General features: G+C 52.9%; 6 protein-coding genes across 6 annotated transcripts; 5 read left to right on the top strand and 1 right to left on the bottom strand.

Annotated features, from left to right (window-relative positions):
* The first annotated feature begins 480 nt into the window (after positions 1–480).
* Positions 481–2,328, top strand: BO80DRAFT_96206 (Pkinase-domain-containing protein). The gene is made up of 4 exons (XM_025724963.1): positions 481–1,342; positions 1,396–1,687; positions 1,743–2,112; positions 2,164–2,328. Exons 1-4 carry the CDS (start codon positions 632–634, stop codon positions 2,291–2,293), a joined length of 1,503 nt encoding a protein of 500 aa, XP_025575051.1. The 5' UTR covers positions 481–631; the 3' UTR covers positions 2,294–2,328.
* A 1,493-nt stretch (positions 2,329–3,821) lies between these two features.
* On the bottom strand, positions 3,822–6,945 carry BO80DRAFT_407922 (secretory pathway Sec39 family protein). Its single transcript, XM_025717823.1, has 3 exons — positions 5,394–6,945; positions 5,194–5,347; positions 3,822–5,141 (listed from the first exon to the last, which is right to left on the bottom strand). The coding sequence occupies exons 1-3, from the start codon at positions 6,922–6,924 to the stop codon at positions 4,025–4,027; spliced, it is 2,802 nt and encodes a 933-aa protein (XP_025575050.1). The 5' UTR covers positions 6,925–6,945; the 3' UTR covers positions 3,822–4,024.
* A 122-nt stretch (positions 6,946–7,067) lies between these two features.
* On the top strand, positions 7,068–8,081 carry BO80DRAFT_425533 (uncharacterized protein). Its single transcript, XM_025719540.1, has 3 exons — positions 7,068–7,163; positions 7,290–7,426; positions 7,515–8,081. The coding sequence occupies exons 1-3, from the start codon at positions 7,136–7,138 to the stop codon at positions 7,659–7,661; spliced, it is 312 nt and encodes a 103-aa protein (XP_025575049.1). The 5' UTR covers positions 7,068–7,135; the 3' UTR covers positions 7,662–8,081.
* A 1,758-nt stretch (positions 8,082–9,839) lies between these two features.
* Positions 9,840–15,730, top strand: BO80DRAFT_435158 (DNA-binding ATPase; the record flags this gene model as incomplete). The annotated part of the gene is made up of 4 exons (XM_025720901.1): positions 9,840–9,850; positions 9,921–9,938; positions 9,994–15,384; positions 15,436–15,730. The coding sequence occupies 4 exons, from the start codon at positions 9,840–9,842 to the stop codon at positions 15,728–15,730; spliced, it is 5,715 nt and encodes a 1,904-aa protein (XP_025575048.1).
* A 1,424-nt stretch (positions 15,731–17,154) lies between these two features.
* BO80DRAFT_425530 (60S ribosomal protein uL13) lies at positions 17,155–18,807 on the top strand. Its single transcript, XM_025719539.1, has 5 exons — positions 17,155–17,262; positions 17,400–17,535; positions 17,721–17,774; positions 17,851–18,109; positions 18,196–18,807. Exons 1-5 carry the CDS (start codon positions 17,242–17,244, stop codon positions 18,332–18,334), a joined length of 609 nt encoding a protein of 202 aa, XP_025575047.1. The 5' UTR covers positions 17,155–17,241; the 3' UTR covers positions 18,335–18,807.
* A 671-nt stretch (positions 18,808–19,478) lies between these two features.
* Positions 19,479–22,282, top strand: BO80DRAFT_382899 (putative AMP-binding domain protein). The gene is made up of 5 exons (XM_025716906.1): positions 19,479–20,039; positions 20,105–20,300; positions 20,380–20,829; positions 21,027–21,656; positions 21,707–22,282. The coding sequence occupies exons 1-5, from the start codon at positions 19,878–19,880 to the stop codon at positions 22,012–22,014; spliced, it is 1,746 nt and encodes a 581-aa protein (XP_025575046.1). The 5' UTR covers positions 19,479–19,877; the 3' UTR covers positions 22,015–22,282.
* Positions 22,283–22,359: the final 77 nt, after the last annotated feature.

Genomic DNA, 22,359 nt, shown 5'->3' with positions numbered 1-22,359 from the left:
ACGACTAAGGTATCACCAAGTGACTAAAGCACATCCGAAGTCTCTGAGTGGTCACCCTACGAGCAGTGGAGTCCAGCCGCCAACTGACAAACCCGACAAAAAAACGGCCCCCCGGAGGTTCAGTTCAGACTGAGTGTTCCAGTTGCTCTGCGGGACGACTAGTAATAGCGACCGTCATCCTTCCATCCTTCCTTCGTCCTTCGTCTTTCTTCTTCCTCTTCTTCTTCTTCTCTCTTCCTTCTTCCTTCTTCCTTCTTCCTCTTCGACCATCGTTGGGGATCAATCATTCGCTTCGTCTTGTTCGATTCGTCTTTGTCGCTTGTCTGCATTTGCCCTGCTTTCTATTCCTTCTCTTCATCCAACTTCTTTACTATTATCGTCGAAGTTCCCCCTCCGATCAGCCAACCCCTCTTGTCACTAGTTGTCAGCCAACCAATTAACCCCACGGCCCTGCTGGTTCCGACCACCCCCTCGACTCCTCTTCCCTCTCCTCTCTCTCCTCCTTTGTTCTCTTTTCCCATCATCCCCCCGTCCCTCTTTCAAAGTGTCCAACTCAAAGACCGCCGATCTGGCTACCTTGGCTGACCCCAACGAGTTGTTTTTGCCTGGTGAGAGGCAAAACAATCTCGCAATGTCATCCTCGCCGGTTCCCCTCCTCAAGCCGCCGGTGCCTGGCAACCGCGGTAATAGCAATGGTCCACGGCCTCCCAAACTCACCTTGGGAATTCCCCCTTCACCAAATGTCCGCCCCGTCACCGGTACGGGCGTCCCTGCCGCCGTCGCTCCTCCAGAAGTCCCTCAGCTGCAACGTCCAGCAACCCGCCCGGCACCTCCTCAGCTGCGCCTGAAAACCCCCATGGGCAGCAATCAGAACGTGCCACAGGTGAAGGCTCGTCCCGCTCCCCCTCCGTTGGCGACAACCGGGTTGAACGAACCGAACGCACATTCACGATCCGGGAGCTTCACCTATCTGGAAGGCAAGGCCAGCGGACCCGCCTCCGCATCCTCCTCGAACTACTCGGCCCTATCGTTCGCTATGGGCCTTCGACAACCCCATGGCAGCACGCCGGATCCGTCGTCTGCGATCAGTTCCGTCTATTCCGACCGGGAGAGTGGCGTGCAGATGGAGCGGGATAACAGCGTCAACAGTCTGGTCCCGGATCTAGACAAGCTGAGTCTAGAGAAGGGCAGGCCCCTGGATGTGGATGATCTCGATGATGAAGGTTGGCTTGCCGCCAGTGAGCAGAAGAAGATCGTCGAGTTGGGTAGCTTAGGTGAGGGAGCTGGAGGTGCCGTCACTCGATGCAAGCTCAAGGAGGGTAAAACCGTGTTCGCATTGAAGGTAGGTTTTGCTCGGGTTTCTTCACCCCAGCTAGGGATGCTAAGAAAGTCTAGATTATCACGACGGACCCCAACCCGGATGTGAAAAAGCAGATCGTTCGAGAACTCAACTTCAATAAGGATTGTGCCTCGGAGCACATCTGTCGTTACTACGGTGCTTTTATGGATAAGTCGACAGGAACCATATCTATTGCCATGGAATTTTGCGAAGGCGGCAGCTTGGACAGCATCTACAAGGAAGTCAAGAAGCTTGGGGGCCGGACGGGCGAGAAAGTCTTGGGCAAGGTTGCAGAGGGTGTCTTAAACGGCTTGACCTACCTTCACAGCCGAAAGATTATCCATCGGGGTGAGTCCAGTCACAGATTCGTGACGATTGTTCAGCGGCTAATAATTGCCTATAGATATCAAACCTTCGAATATCCTTCTCTGCCGCAATGGTCAGGTTAAGCTTTGTGACTTTGGTGTCAGTGGAGAGTTTGGTACCAAAGGAGATGCGAATACGTTTATTGGCACATCGTACTACATGGCCCCGGAACGCATCACTGGTCAATCATACACCATCACCTCTGATGTGTGGTCTCTCGGTGTGACCCTGCTCGAAGTCGCTCAACATCGCTTCCCCTTCCCGGCCGATGGAACCGAAATGCAGCCGCGCGCTGGATTGATCGACCTGTTGACCTACATTGTCCGCCAACCGATCCCCAAGTTGAAAGACGAACCGGGCAACGGTATTAGGTGGTCTGAAAACTTTAAGTACTTCATTGAATGCTGGTATGTGTTGACCCTTTACCGGTGGTTTGGGATATACTAACATGCTCTTAGTCTGGAGAAGGAACCTCCACGAAGAGCGACTCCCTGGCGGATGCTGGAACATCCCTGGATGCTTGACATGAGGAATAAAAAGGTCAACATGGCCAACTTCGTGAAGCAAGTATGGGATTGGAAAGAGTAGATTGCCTACATGCAGCAACTGGATCTCGGCAACCATTCATGCACCCGTTGGACGGAATGCTTCATCCCTTCTAATACGATCGCATATAACGGTCTCTCCTTTGATGCTTACAAGTGGCTGGCCCTTGGTTGACCCGGACGTCAAAAAGCATACGAATTGTGATCATGACGACGCTCATTTTTTCACTGCACTGTCTATCCTTAATGGAATCATGGAGTTGGGAATGTTTCATCTCATTATCGTCACCCGACATGATCACGCCTTCCTTTAATTCCCCCACTGGTCCAGCGTTTGTCCTGTCTAGTGCATTGCATCCGTTCCTCATCTCGGTTCTTTTCCGCCGAAACCCATCGTCATTCATCCGGCAACTTGAGGTTGTTTTTTTTTTTGTGTTCAAATCATCGCCAGCGGTGCTGGCGCGTGTTCCTCTTTTCCGGCGACGGGAAGAGTTTGGTTCATTGGGTTCCATATCTTGCCGTATCTGTTCCATATCATATATATCATTATTTATCATCCTCCCTTGGTCTGGCTTTACATTCCCAGCTGTTCTCATATTGTACGCATGCAGATACATACATTCAGCCTCACGGAAGACATACATATTTTTCGTCTATGCTTAGCCTGTTCTTTCTGCTTGTGGGCATGCGTGTGAAAGGCGGGCTCCCTATCGTGTACACTGATTGGCACCGGATAGCGATACAGGAATATCAAGACTGTTTGCTTAGCTATTTTGCTCTCGTAGTCCATATGGAAATACCGTTCAAGTGTGATGGACAATTGGGGTTCAACCCTGCTCACCCTGCTCGGGAGCTCGACCAACAACCTTCAGCTAACCCTACTACAGACTATAGAAACCGAACCCGAAAATATTGATTAACATGATAGAAAAGGATACTAGTAACACTTAGCATCTTCAATATCCAAACCACACATACATCATGGTCGTATATATGTATATATTTATATCTATATGTGTAGAGTTCTGATGAACTATCCCACCCTAGTATCTCACTCTATAAATACTAACACTCCGCCCCGCCCCGTCGTCATATATACACGTATCAATAATATGACACGCGAGAGGCCCAGAACATCCCCAACGTAGGGAGAAAGCTTTTTGCAGGGACACGGGGATACTTTTATCGTGATGATTGAATTAATACTGTATTTAGTCGGGTTGGTCTGGTAAATGAGGTTTTTTCGTAAGGAAGTAGGTAGGTAGTAGGGTGGAGTTAGCTTGAGATACTTAGATAGGTGAAGGTTCGTGTTGGGGTAGGTTATTGGGTTCTGTTGTGGATGGGTTGGTTCTATGGAGGTTTGGTGGGGAGGAGGAGGGAAGGGTCATATGAGATGGATTTTGATATTCATTTGGCATATAGGTAGGTAGGTATTGATTATCCAAGGGAGTTGGTGATAACTGGGTTGATCAACGTGATGAGGAATATTGAGTCTGCAGTTATAGTTTATGAGGAGATGTTTGATTTTAGTTTCATCATTAGACTAATTCTTTAATTTTGAGTTTGTTATCGATTAAGGATGGTATATATTCATTATGCAATGCAACCTGTCACTTCATGCAAGATATGGAATATGTATAAGAGTAGGTAAACGAAAAGAAAAAAAATGAAAAGCAATCCATGAAATAAGTAGCTCATGTCATACTTCGTAACCCGCTAACCCGGTCAATGAAAAAGTTGTTTCCTGAAACGAACTCGTGCGTAGTCGCTGCAATTATCGATTAACCGGCTGGGCGCCTAGGACCCAACCAAGCCCACTGACTAATCCGTCGGTTACCATGTTGCTGACCACGTCTCGCTTGCGGACGCGTCCTTCGCCGTTCTGGTCCTCTGATAAGGACGAGTCGCTGCGCATGTGAGATGAGGGGGCGGAATGCTCGTCGGGAATAGTCTTTGTTGGAGCCGAGCGGAGCGGGAAGGCGTTCTTTTGTAGGGCGAGGGCAGCGCCACGTGCAACTTCGAAGAGACCCATTGGGGCTTCTTCGTAGTTAAGACGATTCTGGGAGGCATGTGCCCGTGCTCGTCGTGCCTGGTGTTGTCGTGTTTCGAACGCATCCTGCTCGCTGTCTGTGGGGCCGAAGCCTCCCGGTAGAGTGGTGGAGGAAAGGGTGTCCGCTTTGGCGTCCCAGAGATCTTCTTCCTCTGTTTCGCGCGCGCGGAGTGCCCCCAGCTCCTCGTCGCAGCGGCGCCAGGCACCTAGAATTTCAGGGAGGGGTTCGGGAGAGGGGGCAAGAACAAGGGCGAGGGAGAGCAGTTCCATGCGTTGGGAGAGGTGTGTGATTTGGGTTTGGTTGTTGGGGGTGACAGTGGTGGCTGGGGCGCGGTAACGGCCGGCGTTGTAGACGGCTCGCCAGGTGATGTCGTCCTTGGTGGAGGTGGAGTTGGGCAGAGGGGATGTCGGGAGAAGGGATGGGGGTGTGAGACGAGTGAGAATGTAGGAGTAGGCAGTGCCAAAGTCGTTCGAGGAAAGGGCGGAAGAGATGGCCAGAGACATTATCCGACGCTCGGCGGTGATGGTGGCGTCTTCCTGTGAGGGAGGGGGCAAGAAAGGGGAGTCGTGCTCGTCGGATACACGGGAGACGCCTGCTGAAACAAGGTTCCGGCCAATGGCTAGCAGGTCGTCCAGTTTCGTGTAGCTCTTGGGGTTCTGGTCGAGAACCTTTTCGATCAGAGACAGAGGGTCAGGGTGGACCCGGATGCTGACTGGCTGGAAGGGGACGCCGTGCTGCAAGGTAAGGGAGTAGAAGGACAGGGCGTGCGTGGCCGAGATGAGAGCTTGGACCTGCTTGAACGAGGCAGAATCCGGAAAGTGAGGTTGGAAAGCTTGGAGGCTACAGAGAGTCAGCTCGAAGTTGAGACGATGGTCGTTCCTCCTAGACTTACATGTCGTATGCTCTCTTCATCCCGCCCCGGGTCCTGTTCCCATTGCTTGCATTGTCGTAGGCTGCGAAAATGGCCTCCTTGACAGCCTCCTCAACCTGCGTAGAGCTTAAACTTGAACCAGAGCCCATGTAAATGCCGACAGCAAGGTTGTATTCTATACTCGTTAGGGTTTACCAACGATATGGGCATGCCATGCTCACCTCTGACTTCGAGCAACGCTTTCAAGATTTCTGCCTCGACGGTATTCCGGGGAACCCTCCAGAAGAGGCCATGACAGTTGTGAGCATCCGCTGAATCCTGGTAATTTCCCTGCCAGTCTCGCAGCCAAAGTAGCTGTTGGCGGGTCTTGCTCCAGTCACGACCAGCTTTTGCATGTCTCACGACAGAGGCTACTACACTGCGCAACTCCAGTAGTTGCGTCTCTTCGTTATTAAGAAGGCAGAGGGTTGCAGCCGTCCTGCACGGAATGGGGTGGTCCAGTTCGTTTAAAATCCGGAGGGAAAGGCAAATGGCGCTGAGGAAAGATATCGATGAAGCAGAAGGACGCGTTAACGGGTTTGAAGCCACCAGCAGAGCATTTTGCAAGAAAGATACTCTCGAGGCCAACGAAACCAGCTCTGGATCAAATTGCACTTTGGGAAGTTCCGAGATATCTGGTGAGAGGAACAAGTATTCCTCTAGCTTTAGGAACTCCGCGATGCGCGCTAGAACCCGAATGGAGCCGTCCAGCGCAGGGGGGCTAGGGTCGGCGTTCGCATACACGACAGCAAGCCCAGTTTGCCCATACCGAGTGCGCAGATCCCTGAGCTCATCGGCCGATAGGCCCTCATTCTCTTCAGCGTAGCCGCCGAGGTCGACATCCTCAGGGCCATCCCAGTTAACAAACGCGTTCACGGCACTCTCATGGTCCACCAGACTCCGTGCCAGCAACCACTCATTCACCTGCTGCCATCCAACACCTGCAGTCGTTTTCGGTTGCGCTTCATCCTGAGGTAGAGTAATCGAGTTTTCTTGTGCTGTTTCGTTGAGTCTCCGTCTTTTAGAACGGTTGCTGCCATACATCCAAGCACCCACCAAGCCACGTAGATTCCGTACCAAGTCCATACTGCTCTTTGTCGCACCGGTCATCGAAAGGAGGACGTTGATGGCAATACTGTTGTCCATGGACTCCAGGATATCTAGCGAGAATGTTTCGTCCTGGCTAGGGTAGTATTCGTAATTCAATCGGAGTAGCGGTAGGAGACTGGAAATCAACCAGGTGCGCAACGCTTCCGAGTGAGGATAGAACGGCAAGAGAAGGTTTAGAACGAGCGGCTGAAGAGCGGTTTCCGAGTCGATGCGATGGGCCCGGTGAATCAGGAATTGGGTCAGCAGATCAGCCGGATCTTGGCTGTCCTCGTCATCTGGGTGCTGTATTGGTAGTAAACGGATCTTCCGTACACGTTTCCTCACGATCGGCTCTGGTAGATCTTTGACGGAGGCAGTATTAATGCCATCACCATCCGTCTCCAACTGTCCCCCGTCGACCAGCGCTTGCAACACCGGGGTGTAAGTGCTGGGTTCCGCACTCTCGGGCAGGAAAGTCAAGATGATGCGCAAGACACGCTCGAGCGGGAGATGAGCAGGGAATTGGGCCTGCAACAGCGGGAGAGCGGCCACATCGCCGGTGGCACAGAGATGGGTGGCTAATAGAATCGCATGAGCACCCGAAAGCCCTTGAAGGACCGCCATGACGTCTGGAGGAGGAGCAGAGGAGGAAGCATGAAGAGGGTGATGTGTTCGGGAGCAGCAAAGACGTCAGGTGCACGGGCCAGCGTCGGGGCGGAAGCGGCCCAGGCGAATCATCGGCGAGGGAAGAAGAACCTCATCGCATCCTCATCTCCGCTCCCTCGCAATCCATCCCCTCCTCTCGCCCCGTCCTGCACCCCCCACCTCACACACAATGGCTTCCGGTTTCGGTCTCAACGGCGGTATGTCTTATTTCCTTTGGGTGTCAGGGCTCATGGCCCCCCAGAAGCCCGGGGTTGCCTAGATGGGGCGCCCGCCCGTGGCCCTCTCCCGCGGACGTTGCCGGCTAATCCTGATGCTCTGTGCAGGTCCTTCCCGCTGCTACAACTTCTGGCAGGAGGTTCTCGGTTGCTACGTGGTCAATGCCGGAGAGGGTGAAACTGGCAAGAAGAAGTGCATGCCCGCTCTGGAGGACTACTACGAGTGCCTGCACCACAAGAAAGAGGTACGCCTATCTTCTCGCGGTGTTTCTCATGCGATTCCACTCGTGGTTGGCACTTGGGTTTCCTGTCTGACATTTCTTCTGCATTTAGGCTCTCCGGACGATGAAGATGCAGGCCGCCTACCGCAAGGCTGAGGCCGCCACCCCCCGTGAAAACGCCCCCAAGGCCGAACAGATCCGCAGTCTGGGACTGCTAGGGAAAGAGGAGGAAGCTGCGGCATTTTTGAGCAAGTCTTAAGGGGGAATATGCGCATACCTGGTGCGATTGCATGTTGATTGTTTCATTACTTCTACGGCTATGCTGTTTTCTGTTTACCGCTGTGGGGTCCTTCAATGTATAGAAATGGACAGTTTCATTGATCACGTGGATTCCCTGGTCGCGATATGGGGATCGTTGGATTCTGACCGGTCGAGTCAGTTTGTAGGACGTGACAGATATCTGTGGTTATGTGAGTAATCAGGCCCTCACATGACTCAACATCCGTGAATCATCATCTCTATCTCTTGGAAGTGATGCGCGTTCTGAGCTACTCAGCTCAAATATTTTCTTCTGTCAGTCAGCCTAAATGCGATGCTCATTTCCTGGTAGGATTCAGAGGCGCACTTTGGATGGTTCCTAACAGGTTGTAGAGTTCCACTTGGTATTTAATGTGTTCCCGGCTGTGTATAGGTGTTGGTATTGGTGGTAATCTATAGACTAGCAAGCTTAATAGCCATTGTTAAGGGAGAAAACGCAATAAAAGTGGTGAATCTCCCGCGGATGGGTTTGGAGCTGGAATCGCTGGCAGATGCGGAAAGATATATAGATAGCCCGGCTACAGCGGAGTGGTATTCACTATATATTTCGGCACTAGAATTGAATAACCTTCACACTAAATTTGGACACAATAGACTGTTGATCGGAACATCAATCATTCCCTTCGTTGCGATGAATCAGCCTCGAGTGAAACGTTGAGCAAATAGTGCGCGTCTAGATGCCGAGTAGTGGTAGGGACTATGTGATCTATATTTTCAATAGATTTCATCAGAATTACGCGGGATCTGATTGGAGGAGACATCCAACGTCATCTACCGGGAAGTGGGAGCTTGGGGATAGGACCACACGGAGGTACTAGCATTTATTCAGGCAGCTGTCAAACAGCCACGGGAAAGAACGGACAACTACGATCGGAGCCTGCAGAAAAAAGGACGGTCAGTCCGGCCTGGACGACGACCGGTTTCCGATGCTAGAGGAGGGCCATCTGGCATTTCTTGGCATGTTGGAGGGCGATCGAAACAAGCTCACATGGCGGTCTTGATGGGAACGTAATTTTTATATTTCTGCTAGTACGTAGGTGGTACGTAGGCTGAAGCTGGCTCGGGGAGACTGAGAGCATACAGAACGATCGAGTAGTAGGAGTTTTGTTCCCGCACTGATGAACGCCAACTACGGTCCTCCGGAGCTGAAAGCCGTGCGCACAAAGAACACCGCCATCAGTCGCGAAGGATCTGGCGGCGCGAGATTCCCTGGATCGAGCCGGTCAGCCTCATGGAGGAGAGCAGGAAAGCGCAGCAATTTCGCGCCTGTCGATCCAGCGGCGGTTGGCGCAGGGAGGAGTCACGTGATAGGTAGAAAACCTTTACGGGAGTGGGGGGCGCCAGGCCTCTTCCGGGCTAGCGCACAGGGCCCAAGTATGGGTAGGCGCGCCCAGCCAAAGATGCCCCCAATGATATAAACAGGCTGCGTGACCTCGAGGGGAGGCAAAGCAGGACCGGAGGGACGACTTGTTGATACTCCTGCGCATTTACTTGCCCTGCTTTCCCTATCGGCACGCAGGCCCAAGAAAGGCTCAGCACCACCACCACCACCGCCTCCCCATTCCATTCACCACCACCCACCCCCAGCTGTCAAATACTATTACAGCCGGTCGTCTGCATTTTGCATTTCTTTCACTTGCATTTTCCTTGTCCCCTTCGCTTTTCTCCTCGGGGTCCGGTTTTTTACGATTCATTACTTACCCATACCTAAAAGTAATATCTCCCCCCTGGTCCGCGTCACGTCCCCCGATCAATACCCGTGTCTCTACTAAGCCGTGATCTCCACTTCTCTACCGATCGCCCTTCTGAACTGTTCCCGGTTGCTTAGTTAGTCACGCTTCGACTGTCTCGATGGCTGTGACGTGGGTGTAACGATCCCGTATACTTTACATACCTCTTTCGCTCCCCCCTCTCTCTTACCTTACCTAATAATTCGGAGGTGTTCGTGAGGTGTGGTGAGAAAGGATATAGTTTTCTTCTTCTGTTCTTTCTAATCGGTGGATCATTTGCGACCACGTTTCTTTTGCTGATACCCCCTTTTCGCGGACGCTGGGAGTTTTCCTGGGTGTCTTGAAATTATTCGTTCCTCAATCTTCCGAGGAGTGACAGACAGCCAGCCATGTCCTCCAGGTAAGTTTCCATCTGCCGTCCCGTCCATTCCGCATCCGTTTGGTACATGACGCTAACTGCGCCGCGCTAGACTCGACCGTCTTGTCACGTGAGTACTACCTGCCTGCGCGCCGCCTGGGAGCACTGACCAATCATTTTCGCAGGTTACTGGAGACCGGCAGTACGCCTCTCATCCGCAACACCGCAGCCCAGCAGCTCGCCGATGTCCAGAAGCAACATCCCGATGAGCTCTTCAACTTGCTCGGTCGCATTCTTCCCTATCTTAGGTCCAAGTCCTGGGATACCCGAACAGCGGCTGCCAAGGCTATCGGACTGATTGTGACTAACGCTGATACCTTCGATCCTAACGAAGAAGATGGGGAATCGATCAAGAAGGCCGAGGAGGACGATGTCGCGGTGGACATCAAGTCGGAGGACGAACAACCCTCGTCCCCCGAGGACTCACTGCTTCAGCTCGAGCGCTTGGATCTGGCTTCCATCCTCAAGTACGGCAAGAGGCTGTTGGGCAGTGCGGGCAAGGAGTATGAGTACTCTTTAGCCGCCATGGACCCTGCCTCTCGGTTGCAGCATCAGAAGAAGACCTTAACCTCCCGTCTAGGACTTGCCGGAGAGTACATTGAGGAGGATTTGATCGACGACAGTGACCTCGTCTTGAAGACACCGGGTATCAAGGATGAAGGTCCTCATAAGGAAGCCAATAACCACCATGTTGCAGCACCGCCGCTGGCATCCCCGATGGAACCTGCCAATGGAGAAGAGTCTGGCTTGAGCAAACGGCAATTGAATCAGCTCAAACGGAAGAACAAGCAGAGTGCGCGAATGGGGGCCAATAAGGTACGTGTCGTGGACCTGTCAGCTCGGAGACCATCGGACAATGTTACGACCCCTTCGGTTGCGACGCCTCATCCTATCAAGGCGGAAAACGGAGAAGAGCGCAATGGCGATTCGAAACAAGACTATTTCTCCCTCGAGAGATCCTCCGGCGATGACGACCAAAAGATCGTGTCTGAATTCAAAGGCTCTATCGCCCCAGAAAAGCCCTTTATACAACCGGTGGTCACCGATGAAGGGCCTAGCATCGCATGGCCATATGAACCCATGTGTGAATTTCTCATGGTGGATATCTTCGATTTTAACTGGGAGGTCCGCCATGGAGCTGCGATGGCTCTTCGAGAGGTTATCCGTGTCCAGGGAGCTGGCGCTGGGCGCTTGCGGGGCAAGAGCAGACAGGAGAACGATGTCCTGAACCGCAAATGGCTGGACGATCTGGCATGCCGACTCCTCTGTGTCCTCATGCTTGATCGTTTCGGTGACTACATCTCTGACAACGTTGTCGCTCCCATCCGGGAAACGGTGGGCCAGACATTAGGTGCACTGCTCTCACAGCTTCCATCTCGGTCCGTGGTGTCTGTCTATAAGTGCCTGTACCGAATTGTCATGCAGAACGACCTGGGCTTGGAACGCCCCATTTGGGAAGTTTGCCATGGTGGTATGATCGGTCTCAGGTATTTGGTGGCCGTTCGTAAAGATATACTGATCAAAGATCGTGATCTGATGGACGGCGTTCTGGAGGCCGTGATGAAGGGGCTAGGCGACTATGACGATGATGTTCGTGCTGTGAGTGCGGCGACGCTGGTTCCTATGGCGGAAGAGTTTGTCGCATCCCGACAGACCACGTTAGGAAGCCTAATGAACATCGTCTGGGACTGTCTCTCAAACCTGCAGGATGATCTGAGCGCCAGTACTGGCTCAGTCATGGACCTTTTGGCGAAACTGTGCACATTTCGCGAGGTGCTGGATGCCATGAAAGTCAACGCAGCCGCTGATCCGGAGTCGTCGTTTGGGAATCTTGTCCCTCGCCTCTATCCATTCTTGCGCCATACAATCACCAGCGTTCGCTCTGCTGTCCTACGTGCCCTGATGACCTTCTTACAACTGGAGGGCGAGGGTACCAATGAGTGGGTGAACGGAAAGGCCCTGCGCCTGATCTTCCAAAACCTACTGGTGGAGCGAAATGAAGGTGTTCTCAAGCTGTCTCTTCAAGTATGGTCGGAGTTGCTTAACTCCCTGGAAAGTCGTGGGTCGTTCACGCCTGAGACCGACCTCTTAAGCACCGTGCAACCGCTCATCACTCTGACCATGTCTCCGTTCGGTGTTCCAAGATATCCCATCCCCATGAATGCTGCTCTGTTTATCAAGCCGTCTGGAGTGCCCTTCCCGATGAGCGCTGCGGCACCCGCAAAATCCTCGCCGACTGGCAACAACAACAACGTCGCCGCCGCTACCGCAGCCGATGGAACCAAGAAGCGCGGACGGAAAGCAGAAAAGAAAGAATTGCCCCCACCTTCGGTTCACAACGTTGACGGACATATGCTCCAGGGAGATATTGATTTGGTCGGGGCAGATACAATGCTGAGGTCTAAAATCTATGCGGCCAAAGCCCTCGGGAAGTTGCTCTTCCACTGGGATAAGAATGAGCTTTCCAGCCTCTGGCAGTCTATCTTGGAGGGACTCAAATACCCGGCATCCACGTCGCAACTCTCAACTGCCATGGTGGTTGAGGAATACGCTAGGCTCTCGGGACCTAACAGCATGTATACCGCCACGCTCTGTGAACAGTTGCGCCCAATCATCGAAGGCGAGCGTCCGATGTGGTACAGTGACATTGCATGCTACCTCCATGTCGCCCGTGCACAGTGTCACTCGCTACTTAATGCCTTCCGAGACCACGCCCATGTCCCCGGATCTCGGCTGCCCACACTTGCAGTCATTGTTCAAGGGGATCCCGAAGCCGGACCAAGTGCCTTTTCTCTTGCGGACGCCGAGAAGGTTGCTGGGCCCGATTTTGAGCGACTGAAGAAGGGTCTTGCCCCAGCCCAGCGGATCACCGCTCTGCAGGTTCTGAACGACACCCGTGCAACGGCAGAAAGCGCCATCGAAGAAGCAAGAAGTGTCCGTGAGCAAAGGGACATGCGTGTACGGGCTGCCGCCGCTGGTGCATTGGTAGCGTTACACGACATTCCGAAGAAACCTAGTCATATCATCAAGGGCATGATGGATAGCATTAAGAAGGAAGAAAATGCCGAACTTCAACAGCGCTCTGCCACGGCAATTTCGCTGTTAGTAGAATACTACACTACCGCGACGAAACGAGGCCCTGTCGACAAGGTCATCGGCAATTTGGTCAAGTATTGCTGCGTGGACACGTCCGAAACGCCCGAATTTCACCATAACGCGACTCTGGAGAAGTCTATCCTGTCACTCCGCAAGGAAGAGGATCGGCGCGATCATCCCGACGCAGCCAAATTCGAGAGAGAAACAAAGGAGGCCAAGATCATGCGTCGGGGCGCCAAGGATGCCCTCGAGCAGTTGGCCGTCAAGTTTGGGGCCGAGCTTTTGGATAAGGTTCCCAACCTCGCATCTTTGGTTGAACGGCCTCTCAAGGACGCTCTTACCGGCGACCTTCCCGGGGACATCCTCAACCCCGACAACGAACTGGGCCAGGAGGTCGTGGATGGCCTATCGACGGTGCGTGCGCTGCTACCCAAGTTCGACACTGGCCTATATTCATGGGTTGTCGGACTCATGCCCCTGATCGCCAAGGCCCTTCAATGCAGGCTTTCCGTCATCCGATACGCCGCCGCCAAGTGCTTTGCGACGGTTTGCAGCGTCATCACCGTTGAGGGTATGACCATGTTGGTCGAAAAAGTCCTGCCGACAATTAATGGCGCCTTGGATGTTCACCACCGCCAGGGAGCTGTGGAGTGCATCTACCACCTCATTCATGTGATGGAGGACGGGATTTTGCCTTATGTCATTTTCCTCGTGGTCCCGGTTTTGGGACGGATGAGCGACTCGGACAACGACGTGCGCTTGCTGGCTACGACTTCTTTTGCTACGTTGGTCAAGCTTGTACCTTTGGAAGCTGGCATTCCCGACCCACCCGGCCTTTCCGAGGAATTGCTCAAGGGACGAGACCGGGAGAGAAAGTTCATGTCCCAAATGCTGGATGTGCGCAAGGTGGAAGAGTTCCAGCTGCCTGTAGCGATCAAGGCCGAACTCCGGCCCTATCAGCAGGAGGGTGTCAATTGGCTCGCTTTCCTCAACCGATACAATTTGCATGGCATTCTCTGTGACGACATGGGTCTCGGAAAGACTCTCCAAACCATTTGCATCGTCGCGAGTGACCATCATCTGCGCGCCGATGAATTCGCGCGCACTCAAGCGCCTGAAGTTCGGAAGCTTCCATCCCTGATTGTCTGCCCACCGTCCCTTTCAGGTCACTGGCAACAGGAAATCAAGCAGTACGCGCCGTTCCTGAACTGTGTTGCTTATGTTGGACCCCCGGTAGAGCGCGCCAGACTGCAGGGCAGCCTCGCCGACGCCGATATTGTTGTGACGTCTTACGACATCTGCCGGAACGACAACGATGTTCTCCGACCGATCAGCTGGAATTACTGCGTGCTGGACGAGGGGCACCTCATCAAGAACCCCAAGGCGAAGGTCACCCTCGCGGTCAAGCGAATTGCCAGCAACCACCGATTGATTCTCTCTGGTACTCCTATCCAGAACAACGTGTTGGAACTATGGTCTCTGTTCGACTTCCTGATGCCCGGATTTCTCGGTACGGAGAAGGTCTTCTTGGACCGGTTCGCCAAGCCGATCGCCGCCAGTCGCTTCAGCAAATCGTCCTCTAAGGAGCAAGAGGCCGGCGCTCTTGCCATTGAGGCCTTGCATAAGCAAGTGCTTCCGTTCTTGCTCCGTCGCCTGAAGGAGGAGGTTTTGAATGATCTGCCACCGAAGATCATCCAGAACTACTACTGCGACCCCAGTGACCTCCAGAAGAGACTCTTCGAGGACTTCTCCAAGAAGGAGCAAAAGGAACTGGCGGACAAACTGGGAAGCTCCGAAAAATCCGACAAAGAGCACATCTTCCAAGCATTGCAGTACATGCGCCGTCTCTGCAATTCTCCAGCGCTGGTCGTTAAAGAGGGACACAAGCAGTACAACGAGGTCCAGCAGTACCTCAGCACGAAGCAGTCTCACATCCGGGACGTGTCCCACGCGCCCAAGCTCAGCGCTCTACGCGACTTGCTGCTCGACTGTGGCATTGGTGTGGAGCCACCCACTGAAGGCGATCTCAGCACTGGAGCAAGCTATGTGAGCCCTCACCGAGCACTGGTCTTCTGCCAGATGAAGGAAATGCTTGACATTGTGCAGAGCGAGGTGCTGCGCAAGCTTCTCCCATCGGTTCAGTATCTCCGTCTGGACGGAGGCGTGGAGGCAACCAAGCGCCAGGACATTGTCAACCGCTTTAACTCGGATCCCAGCTACGATGTCCTGCTTCTGACCACGAGCGTTGGCGGATTAGGTTTGAACCTCACGGGAGCTGATACGGTTATCTTCGTCGAGCACGACTGGAACCCGCAGAAGGATATCCAGGCCATGGACCGTGCCCATCGTATCGGCCAGAAGAAGGTTGTCAATGTCTATCGGCTGATCACCCGCGGCACTCTGGAGGAGAAGATCTTGAAGTAAGTTTGAATTTCCCAACCGTGACAGTGACCCATTCTAACAGATGCCAGCCTCCAACGGTTCAAGATCGACGTGGCCTCCACGGTAGTCAACCAGCAGAACGCGGGGCTAAACACGATGGATACCGACCAGCTCCTGGACCTGTTCAACCTTGGCGAAACCGCCGAAAGCGCCGAGAAGCCCAGCGAGCCGACCGGCAACGAAGTGGACCTGGTCGACATCGACGGCGAAGTCAAAGAAAAGGGCAAGAAGGGCTGGCTAGACGATCTGGGCGAGCTCTGGGACGACCGGCAGTACCAGGAAGAGTACAACCTGGACTCGTTCCTTGCCACCATGAAGTCATGAACATCTTCCTCCTTCTCTGTTTTTCCTCCCATCTGAATCCGAAACGACGAATAGTTTCATGCCCACCATGTGTAACAAAAAGATCCAGCAAGGCGTTTGGGACCTCTCAACTTTTCACGGTGTTGATGGGATGGGTGGCTATTTGATTTATTTGAATCTGGGTGTTTTGTTCTTCTTCACTTTTATTTTGTTCTGTTATGCACCCCTCATCTATACTTTACTACAAGACCTCATTGATTGAACGAACGACCCCGGAGCAACGAGACCCTGGACGGACGGAACCGGAAGATAGACCTTTTTGTTGTTGTTGATCGCAGAGAACCCCATAGGTTTTTATTTACCCCTGCATTTCTTTCTCACCATGTATGTTAGTTAGGCTTCCCCTCCAAGTTAATGTATTATACCTGTATGCTACGTGATATTGGTTTTCAATGGTCTCATATTCTAGATCGGCTGTACCCTGTTATAGCGAAGTCACACGGCCTCTTTCAACGTACCGCTACCAGCAACTGGTATTACAAGGTGTGAGCTAATCCTCGGTATTGGAAAGACATTGATCATTGGGGGATAGCAATTCCCCCTGAATGAATTGCAGTTTCGATGCATACGCAGGCACCACACTACCACGTGTCGGATCAAGAGGAATAGTTTCTGACGAAGGGTGAGGAGCATGGTTCTAGCAAAGAGTTAAGATGACAAGATGATGAGATTAGATGGTGAAACATGGATAGTAAATCTGTCTCAATGGCTATCCGCTCTACACACATGAGTGGTATTGCTACAGTATAAGATTCGATGCCTGATTCGGAAGGCGCTCAAGTATGGATCAATTTCAAAGATGTTCGCAACATGGACTAGAATCTATAAGTTGAAGCTATCGTTTTGTGTATGTAAAAATTCATCGTACAAAGAAGTACCAACTTTTGTAGTGTCATTATTCACACGAAATCTGCTGGTATACTGGAGAGGATCGTAGGGTCAAAGGTGTGGCGGTAGACGAGTAGATGCTCGATAGTACCTGGATTGTCTGGGGGAGTCCTACTGGGTCTAGTATCGCGATACTGTATGGTATTTGCGGGGTTCAGCAGGCCTCATGTGGATGGAACGCGCGCGGCATCACTGGGCGACTCATGAACATTCAAGATGATGGCACCGCAGAGAGGCCCCTAGAAAAAGGTACCTGGCCTATCAAAAGGCCATCGCAAGACCCCATTCCACATGGCTTACAGGGCTGGAAGTATCGAGGAGAGGCGCGACGATACGGGCGGGCGCACGTGACCTACAAGCCACGGGCATTAGGGCTGTGGCCCTCGACGGGGCTCTGCCCGCACAAAGAGGACGTAGCGCCGCTCGCTTAGCGACGACCAGCGAACTCCATCCGACATCGTTGTGTGCGTTGAACCTGCCCACAACGACAACAACCGCCGACAACTAACATCCCAAGGGAGTATCCTAGAGCAGCGCTCTTCCTTTCGCTGGATATTTTCCATTTGAACCGGTGACAGAGCAGGATGTCCTCCATCGATCCAGTCGTGCGTACGCCCCTTCACATGCACCTCCCGAACCTCCATCATTGCGTTGCATCCACACCCTTGAACATGTCGAAAAGGGCGAGGCCGCCCTTGGGAGTACAGAACCGTTGTCGCTGACTTGTGTTGGGATTTTGCAGGTCGTCATTGACGGCAAGGGACACCTCCTGGGTCGCCTGGCCAGCACTGTTGCTAAGCAGCTGCTCAACGGTCAGAAGATCGTCGTTGTGAGATGTGAAGCCCTCAACATCTCCGGCGAGTTCTTCCGCGCGAAGCGTATGTTCAATCCGACCCGGTTTTTGATTTGTCTTTGGAATGAAGGTTGAAGGAGTAATGAGGATGGGGTGCGGCGATATCGGAATTGGCGGAGGTGCTCGGAGATGTTGGATGGATGGGGGAGGAACAAAAGACAACAATGCGCGGATTGCAGACGGCTGACCTGGATTTCTTTCGCCATATAGTCAAGTACCACGCCTACCTTCGCAAGATGACTCGTTTCAACCCCACCCGCGGAGGTGAGACCACCTGAGAACTTCCCACCCTGGGAAGACGACACTTGATTGTTCCGGGACTCGTGCTGAACCGATACAGGTCCCTTCCACTTCCGTGCCCCCTCCCGCATCTTCTACAAGGCCGTCCGTGGTATGATCCCCCACAAGACCGCCCGTGGTGCTGCCGCTCTGGAGAGACTCAAGGTCTTCGAGGGTGTTCCTCCCCCCTACGACAAGAAGAAGCGCGTCGTCGTTCCCCAGGCCCTGCGTGTTCTCCGCCTGCGCCCCGGCCGCAAGTACTGCACCGTCGGTCGTCTCAGCCACGAGGTTGGCTGGAAGTACCAGGACGTTGTTGCCAGGTACGTACATGTTCATCTGGAGCAGATGAGATGGGAGATTTTGGGGGTTGGGTGAAGGCTAACGGAGTTTTTTTTTCCCCCTACAGACTTGAGGAGCGCAGAAAGGTTAAGAGCAGTGCATACTACGAGCGCAAGAAGGCCGCTCGCCGCCAACTCGTCCACGCCCAGAAGTCGGCGGGTGTTTCCGAGCAGACCAAGAGCCAGCTTGCTCAGTACGGATACTAGATACCTAGTTGCGCGGCTGGTTGCTTGTGTCTGATGGGATGGGATGGAATCGCGAACGGTTTTCTCTCAGCGAAGATGGACGGCAAACCGATCGACCTTTTTCTCACTGTCCCTACCTTATCATGAAATACCACAATTCTCACGTTGTGACGTACATGGAGGCTGGAGAGATCGATTCTTTCTATTAAAAAAAATACAGGAGTCACTTGGGATGAAAGGTTGTTCAAAATAGCTGACCGTGATTCGCGCCGTGGCGGTTTAATCCAAGAAATTTCTTTTCAAGAGTTCAAATGACTTGTGACGACCTCTTTACCACTCTGGCCCTGCAATATGCCTTCCGAACCTAATGTATCCTAAGCAGACGGAATACCCGATTTGAGATTCATCGAGGGCGCCGAGCTGGACATTGTCCACTTGATACCTAAGCCATGTCCGTTTTCCCTTGTAATTGTCCCGAGCGCCACGCAACCAATACCAACTTCGATCATGTCTGTAGATTGTAGAGCGACTGCTCTCTGCCTGGCATCTGCTGTAATGACCCACACGCGATCCACTAGCCTTGAGTCCTGGCCTTCGCTCAGGGCGTGTTGGCCCATGGCCCATGGCACCGCATCGATAAGGGCGGCTAGAAGTACGGAGTAGTGTGGTACGGTGGTACCATCATGACAGGATCCACTTTGCTGGTAGTCTTTAATATCGCTAGGTCCTGCTATCTCCGTGTCTCGTATCTACCTTCCTCGGTTGCGTGATTTGTGACACCAATTTCACTAAGCCTATCACTGGAGGCCGTTAGCGCTGGTCGTGATATTGAGGTGCAGCGACTAGTCTTTTGAAATGGATTGCGCCCGGTATCCATACATCCGGCCTTCTACGTTTGCTCGTCTCCCACTACTCTTCTTTGGCGAGAACGAGCGTCAGTATCAGGTCCACGCGATCGGTCGCGCGCAGATTTAAGCATGGACCAACGAAGAGGACCTGAGCCCTGAGGACGGTTTGGTTCCGCAAACGGCAGACAGGCGTAGTGTTGGCTAAGTGGGTACGGCGTGGGGAGGTGCGGAAACGGAACCGGTGAGCTTAGAGGACATGCAAATTGCAACCATCTCCTCTGACATTCTCTGCATTATCGCGAGAAACAGTACTTTTTCTGCGTCCTTTCTTTGTTTATGTTTTGCATCAGATCTCAACTTCCAGTACACCAACCAGCCAGGAGGCAATAACGGAGACCTTCTCAACGCAAGTCTCGTCCTTCGTTCTGTATGGGCAAAGGCCAAACGGGAATCCCCCGCTCACTAGCCCAGAAATTGGTCCGCTCGGTCTCCGCTTACACTTTTAGTTTCCCGACGGTGATCTCCCCGCATCTTGTCGCTTTCCGATCTACCTGCAGTCCTCCCACTACTGCGTCCCCCTCGGCCGTAGGGCAATCACAAGTCACAATGCCCCCTCCCTAGGTTTCTTCTTCTCCCTCCCACCTCCCTCCCCCCGGCTGTTCACTACACTTATCGCTCCTTTCCATTGGTTGGTCGCCGGCAATAACCCTGTCTCCATGTCCTCCGCGAAAAATAGATTGTCCGGCCTCCTGGGCCATCTTCTCCCTTCCTCCGACGGCCAGGGAGGAGCTAAGGCTGCGTCGGTGCAGAGCCAGGTTAACTTTCATACCCTTTCGCCGGCGTACTTTCTGCAGAGAGCGGCGGCCATTGAGCCAGATGTGGGTTCTCTATTCTTCGCGATTCTTGATTGGAGCTGTGGGTTGGCTAATGGGGTTTATGGCAGGCTGAGGCCATTTACCATGTTACGGCAAATAATCAGGTACTCCGAAGAACATATATTGAGTTTGCAGATAGGGCTAGAGGGCTGGCGTACTTTTTGAAGAAACGTGGATTTAAAAAGGTAGGCATCTTGTGCCCGAATACGCCCGCGTTTTTGGAGTCGATTTTCGGCATTGGAGCTGCGGGAGGTGTAAATGTTGGTAAGTTCTGACAACAAAATACTCGGCTAGGAACACTTTCCTCCATAACTCTGAAGATGAAGGAATTGACCGTCCCTAGCTGTGAACTACCGTCTTAAGGAAGACGACATTGCATATATATTCACCCATTCCGATGCAGAGGTGATCATTGTGGATCAGGAATACCTGCCGCTGCTGCGCGTGTATAGGGAGGCCAAACCGGAGACGCCGATTATTGTTGATACCGATACAGATGCCACGGAAGGCCAGCTGTCGGGTCCTTTCGATGAGGCGGTCTTGGAAGGTCTGAAGTATGACGCTGCTACAGGTGGAAAGGGCTGGGATGGGCTTGAGGCCCAGGCATCCGGGTCCGAGGACGATGTTGTTGCTTTGGCATACACAAGCGGCACAACCTCGCGGCCAAAGGGCGTGGAGTATACGAACCGGGGCTGCTACCTGGCCGCTTTGGGGAATGTGGTTGAGTCTGCCCTGAATGTCTTCAATGGCCGCTGTCGTTATTTATGGATCTTGCCCATGTTCCATGCTGTTGGTTGGTTTGCTCTCCGCAGTGTGCCAGAAGGGATGATGCCGGTCCGTGCGCAGTCACTTGATTTGAACCACCAGAGCTTAATGTCACCTGACAGAATAGTCTCATGGATACAAATCATGTGACTGTACACCAACCGACGTCATCGGTTCTGGCGCAATCCTCCATTGAGACGGAGTTCCACTGACAGGTTATTCTAGGTTGGACATTCCCCTGGGCCGTTACCGCCGTTCGGGGCACACATTACTGCCTGCGGAAGATAGACTATGGGCAGATTTGGAGTCTGCTGAAGCAGGAAGCCATCACTCACTACAATGCAGCTCCCACGGTAAACACTCTGCTCTGCGCTCATGCAGATGCTGAACGACTTCCCGTACCGGTGAACGTTCAGGTGGCAGGAAGTCCCCCTACACCCTTGTTGTTCGAGCAGATGAGCAGCTTCAATCTGCTCCCTGTACATGTATACGGGATGACGGAGACATATGGACCGACTACCAGAAGCTACTATCTGCCCTCATGGGACCGCCTGCCTTCGGACGAGAAGTTCAAACGCATGGCAAGGCAAGGCCATGGGTTCTTGACCAGCCTGCCAACCCGGGTAATCAAGACGGACGTTCCTGAGGGCACCATTATTGATGTCAGCCGGGACGGCAAGGAGATTGGCGAGATAGCGTTTGTCGGAAACATCTGTGCTCGAGGCTATTACAAAGATGCCGAGGCGACGCGGAAGCTCTTCGCTGGCGGGGTTCTTCATTCCGGAGATTTGGCCGTCTGGCATCCCGACGGAGCGATCCAGATCCTGGACCGATCCAAAGACATCATCATTAGTGGTATGTGATTATCAGTCGTAGTTTGAACTTCCTTTGCTAATGTTGTACAGGAGGCGAAAACATCTCATCTGTTGCCCTAGAATCCATGCTGGTGACGCACCCCGACATTCTGGAGGTTGGCGTGGTGGCGGTGCCAGACACCCACTGGGGCGAACGACCCAAGGCGTTTGTGACCACAAAACAGGGCCGCAACTTGGAGGGACAGGAGGTGATTGACTGGGCCCGGAATCACAGTCAGATCAGCAAGTTTATGCTTCCGCGGGAGGTGGAGGTGGTGGCGGAACTCCCCAAGACCAGCACGGGGAAAATTCGGAAGAATGTGCTTCGGGAATGGGCGAAGGGGGCTCCGCGCACATGATCCAGGGGCTGTGCTTTGGTATACACCGTAGAATTGTGGTGGTGATAGGGTTGGTTGCATGCAAAGCGCGTTAGCGTTGAGTAACTTAGGGTACGTAGATCTCACTGAAGCCTCGACTTCTGACTGGCTCTTGCTATTGCTGTCATACAATCCGATCTATATAGTGTGAGTGCCCACTGCTTCAGTCAGAACAGGGGGAACTGGAGAAAGAGGGATGACCTAGCACGCTGTAAATCCTAGCTGTAGTCTGAATCAAGTACAGTATTTTGAGTTCGACGAGGCTCTCCGGGGTGTTCAATAAGACCTTATACATACTTCACAAGGCCCTCAGCAAGTGCTTACCTA

This window comes from Aspergillus ibericus (genome assembly GCF_003184845.1).
Source record: "Aspergillus ibericus CBS 121593 unplaced genomic scaffold BO80scaffold_21, whole genome shotgun sequence".
Taxonomy (NCBI): domain Eukaryota; kingdom Fungi; phylum Ascomycota; class Eurotiomycetes; order Eurotiales; family Aspergillaceae; genus Aspergillus; species Aspergillus ibericus.
This window is presented reverse-complemented; position numbering and strand designations above follow the sequence as displayed.

Bases quoted from the DNA above. Each gene is read 5' to 3' on its own strand.
- BO80DRAFT_96206 (XM_025724963.1), top strand. From the start codon at position 632: ATGTCATCCTCGCCGGTTCCCCTCCTCAAGCCGCCGGTGCCTGGCAAC. The intron at 1,688-1,742 runs GTGAGTCCAGTC...AATTGCCTATAG, and splicing joins CCGAAAGATTATCCATCGGG to ATATCAAACCTTCGAATATC. The intron at 2,113-2,163 runs GTATGTGTTGAC...ACATGCTCTTAG, and splicing joins AAGTACTTCATTGAATGCTG to TCTGGAGAAGGAACCTCCAC.
- BO80DRAFT_407922 (XM_025717823.1), bottom strand. From the start codon at position 6,924: ATGGCGGTCCTTCAAGGGCTTTCGGGTGCTCATGCGATTCTATTAGCC. The intron at 5,348-5,393 runs GTGAGCATGGCA...TAACGAGTATAG, and splicing joins AGCGTTGCTCGAAGTCAGAG to AATACAACCTTGCTGTCGGC. The intron at 5,142-5,193 runs GTAAGTCTAGGA...GACTCTCTGTAG, and splicing joins ATGAAGAGAGCATACGACAT to CCTCCAAGCTTTCCAACCTC.
- BO80DRAFT_425533 (XM_025719540.1), top strand. From the start codon at position 7,136: ATGGCTTCCGGTTTCGGTCTCAACGGCG. The intron at 7,164-7,289 runs GTATGTCTTATT...TGCTCTGTGCAG, and splicing joins CGGTTTCGGTCTCAACGGCG to GTCCTTCCCGCTGCTACAAC. The intron at 7,427-7,514 runs GTACGCCTATCT...TTCTGCATTTAG, and splicing joins GCCTGCACCACAAGAAAGAG to GCTCTCCGGACGATGAAGAT.
- BO80DRAFT_425530 (XM_025719539.1), top strand. From the start codon at position 17,242: ATGTCCTCCATCGATCCAGTC. The intron at 17,536-17,720 runs GTATGTTCAATC...TTCGCCATATAG, and splicing joins CGAGTTCTTCCGCGCGAAGC to TCAAGTACCACGCCTACCTT. The intron at 17,775-17,850 runs GTGAGACCACCT...GAACCGATACAG, and splicing joins TTTCAACCCCACCCGCGGAG to GTCCCTTCCACTTCCGTGCC.
- BO80DRAFT_382899 (XM_025716906.1), top strand. From the start codon at position 19,878: ATGTCCTCCGCGAAAAATAGATTGTCCGGCCTCCTGGGCCATCTTCTC. The intron at 20,040-20,104 runs GTGGGTTCTCTA...GGTTTATGGCAG, and splicing joins CGGCGGCCATTGAGCCAGAT to GCTGAGGCCATTTACCATGT. The intron at 21,657-21,706 runs GTATGTGATTAT...AATGTTGTACAG, and splicing joins CAAAGACATCATCATTAGTG to GAGGCGAAAACATCTCATCT.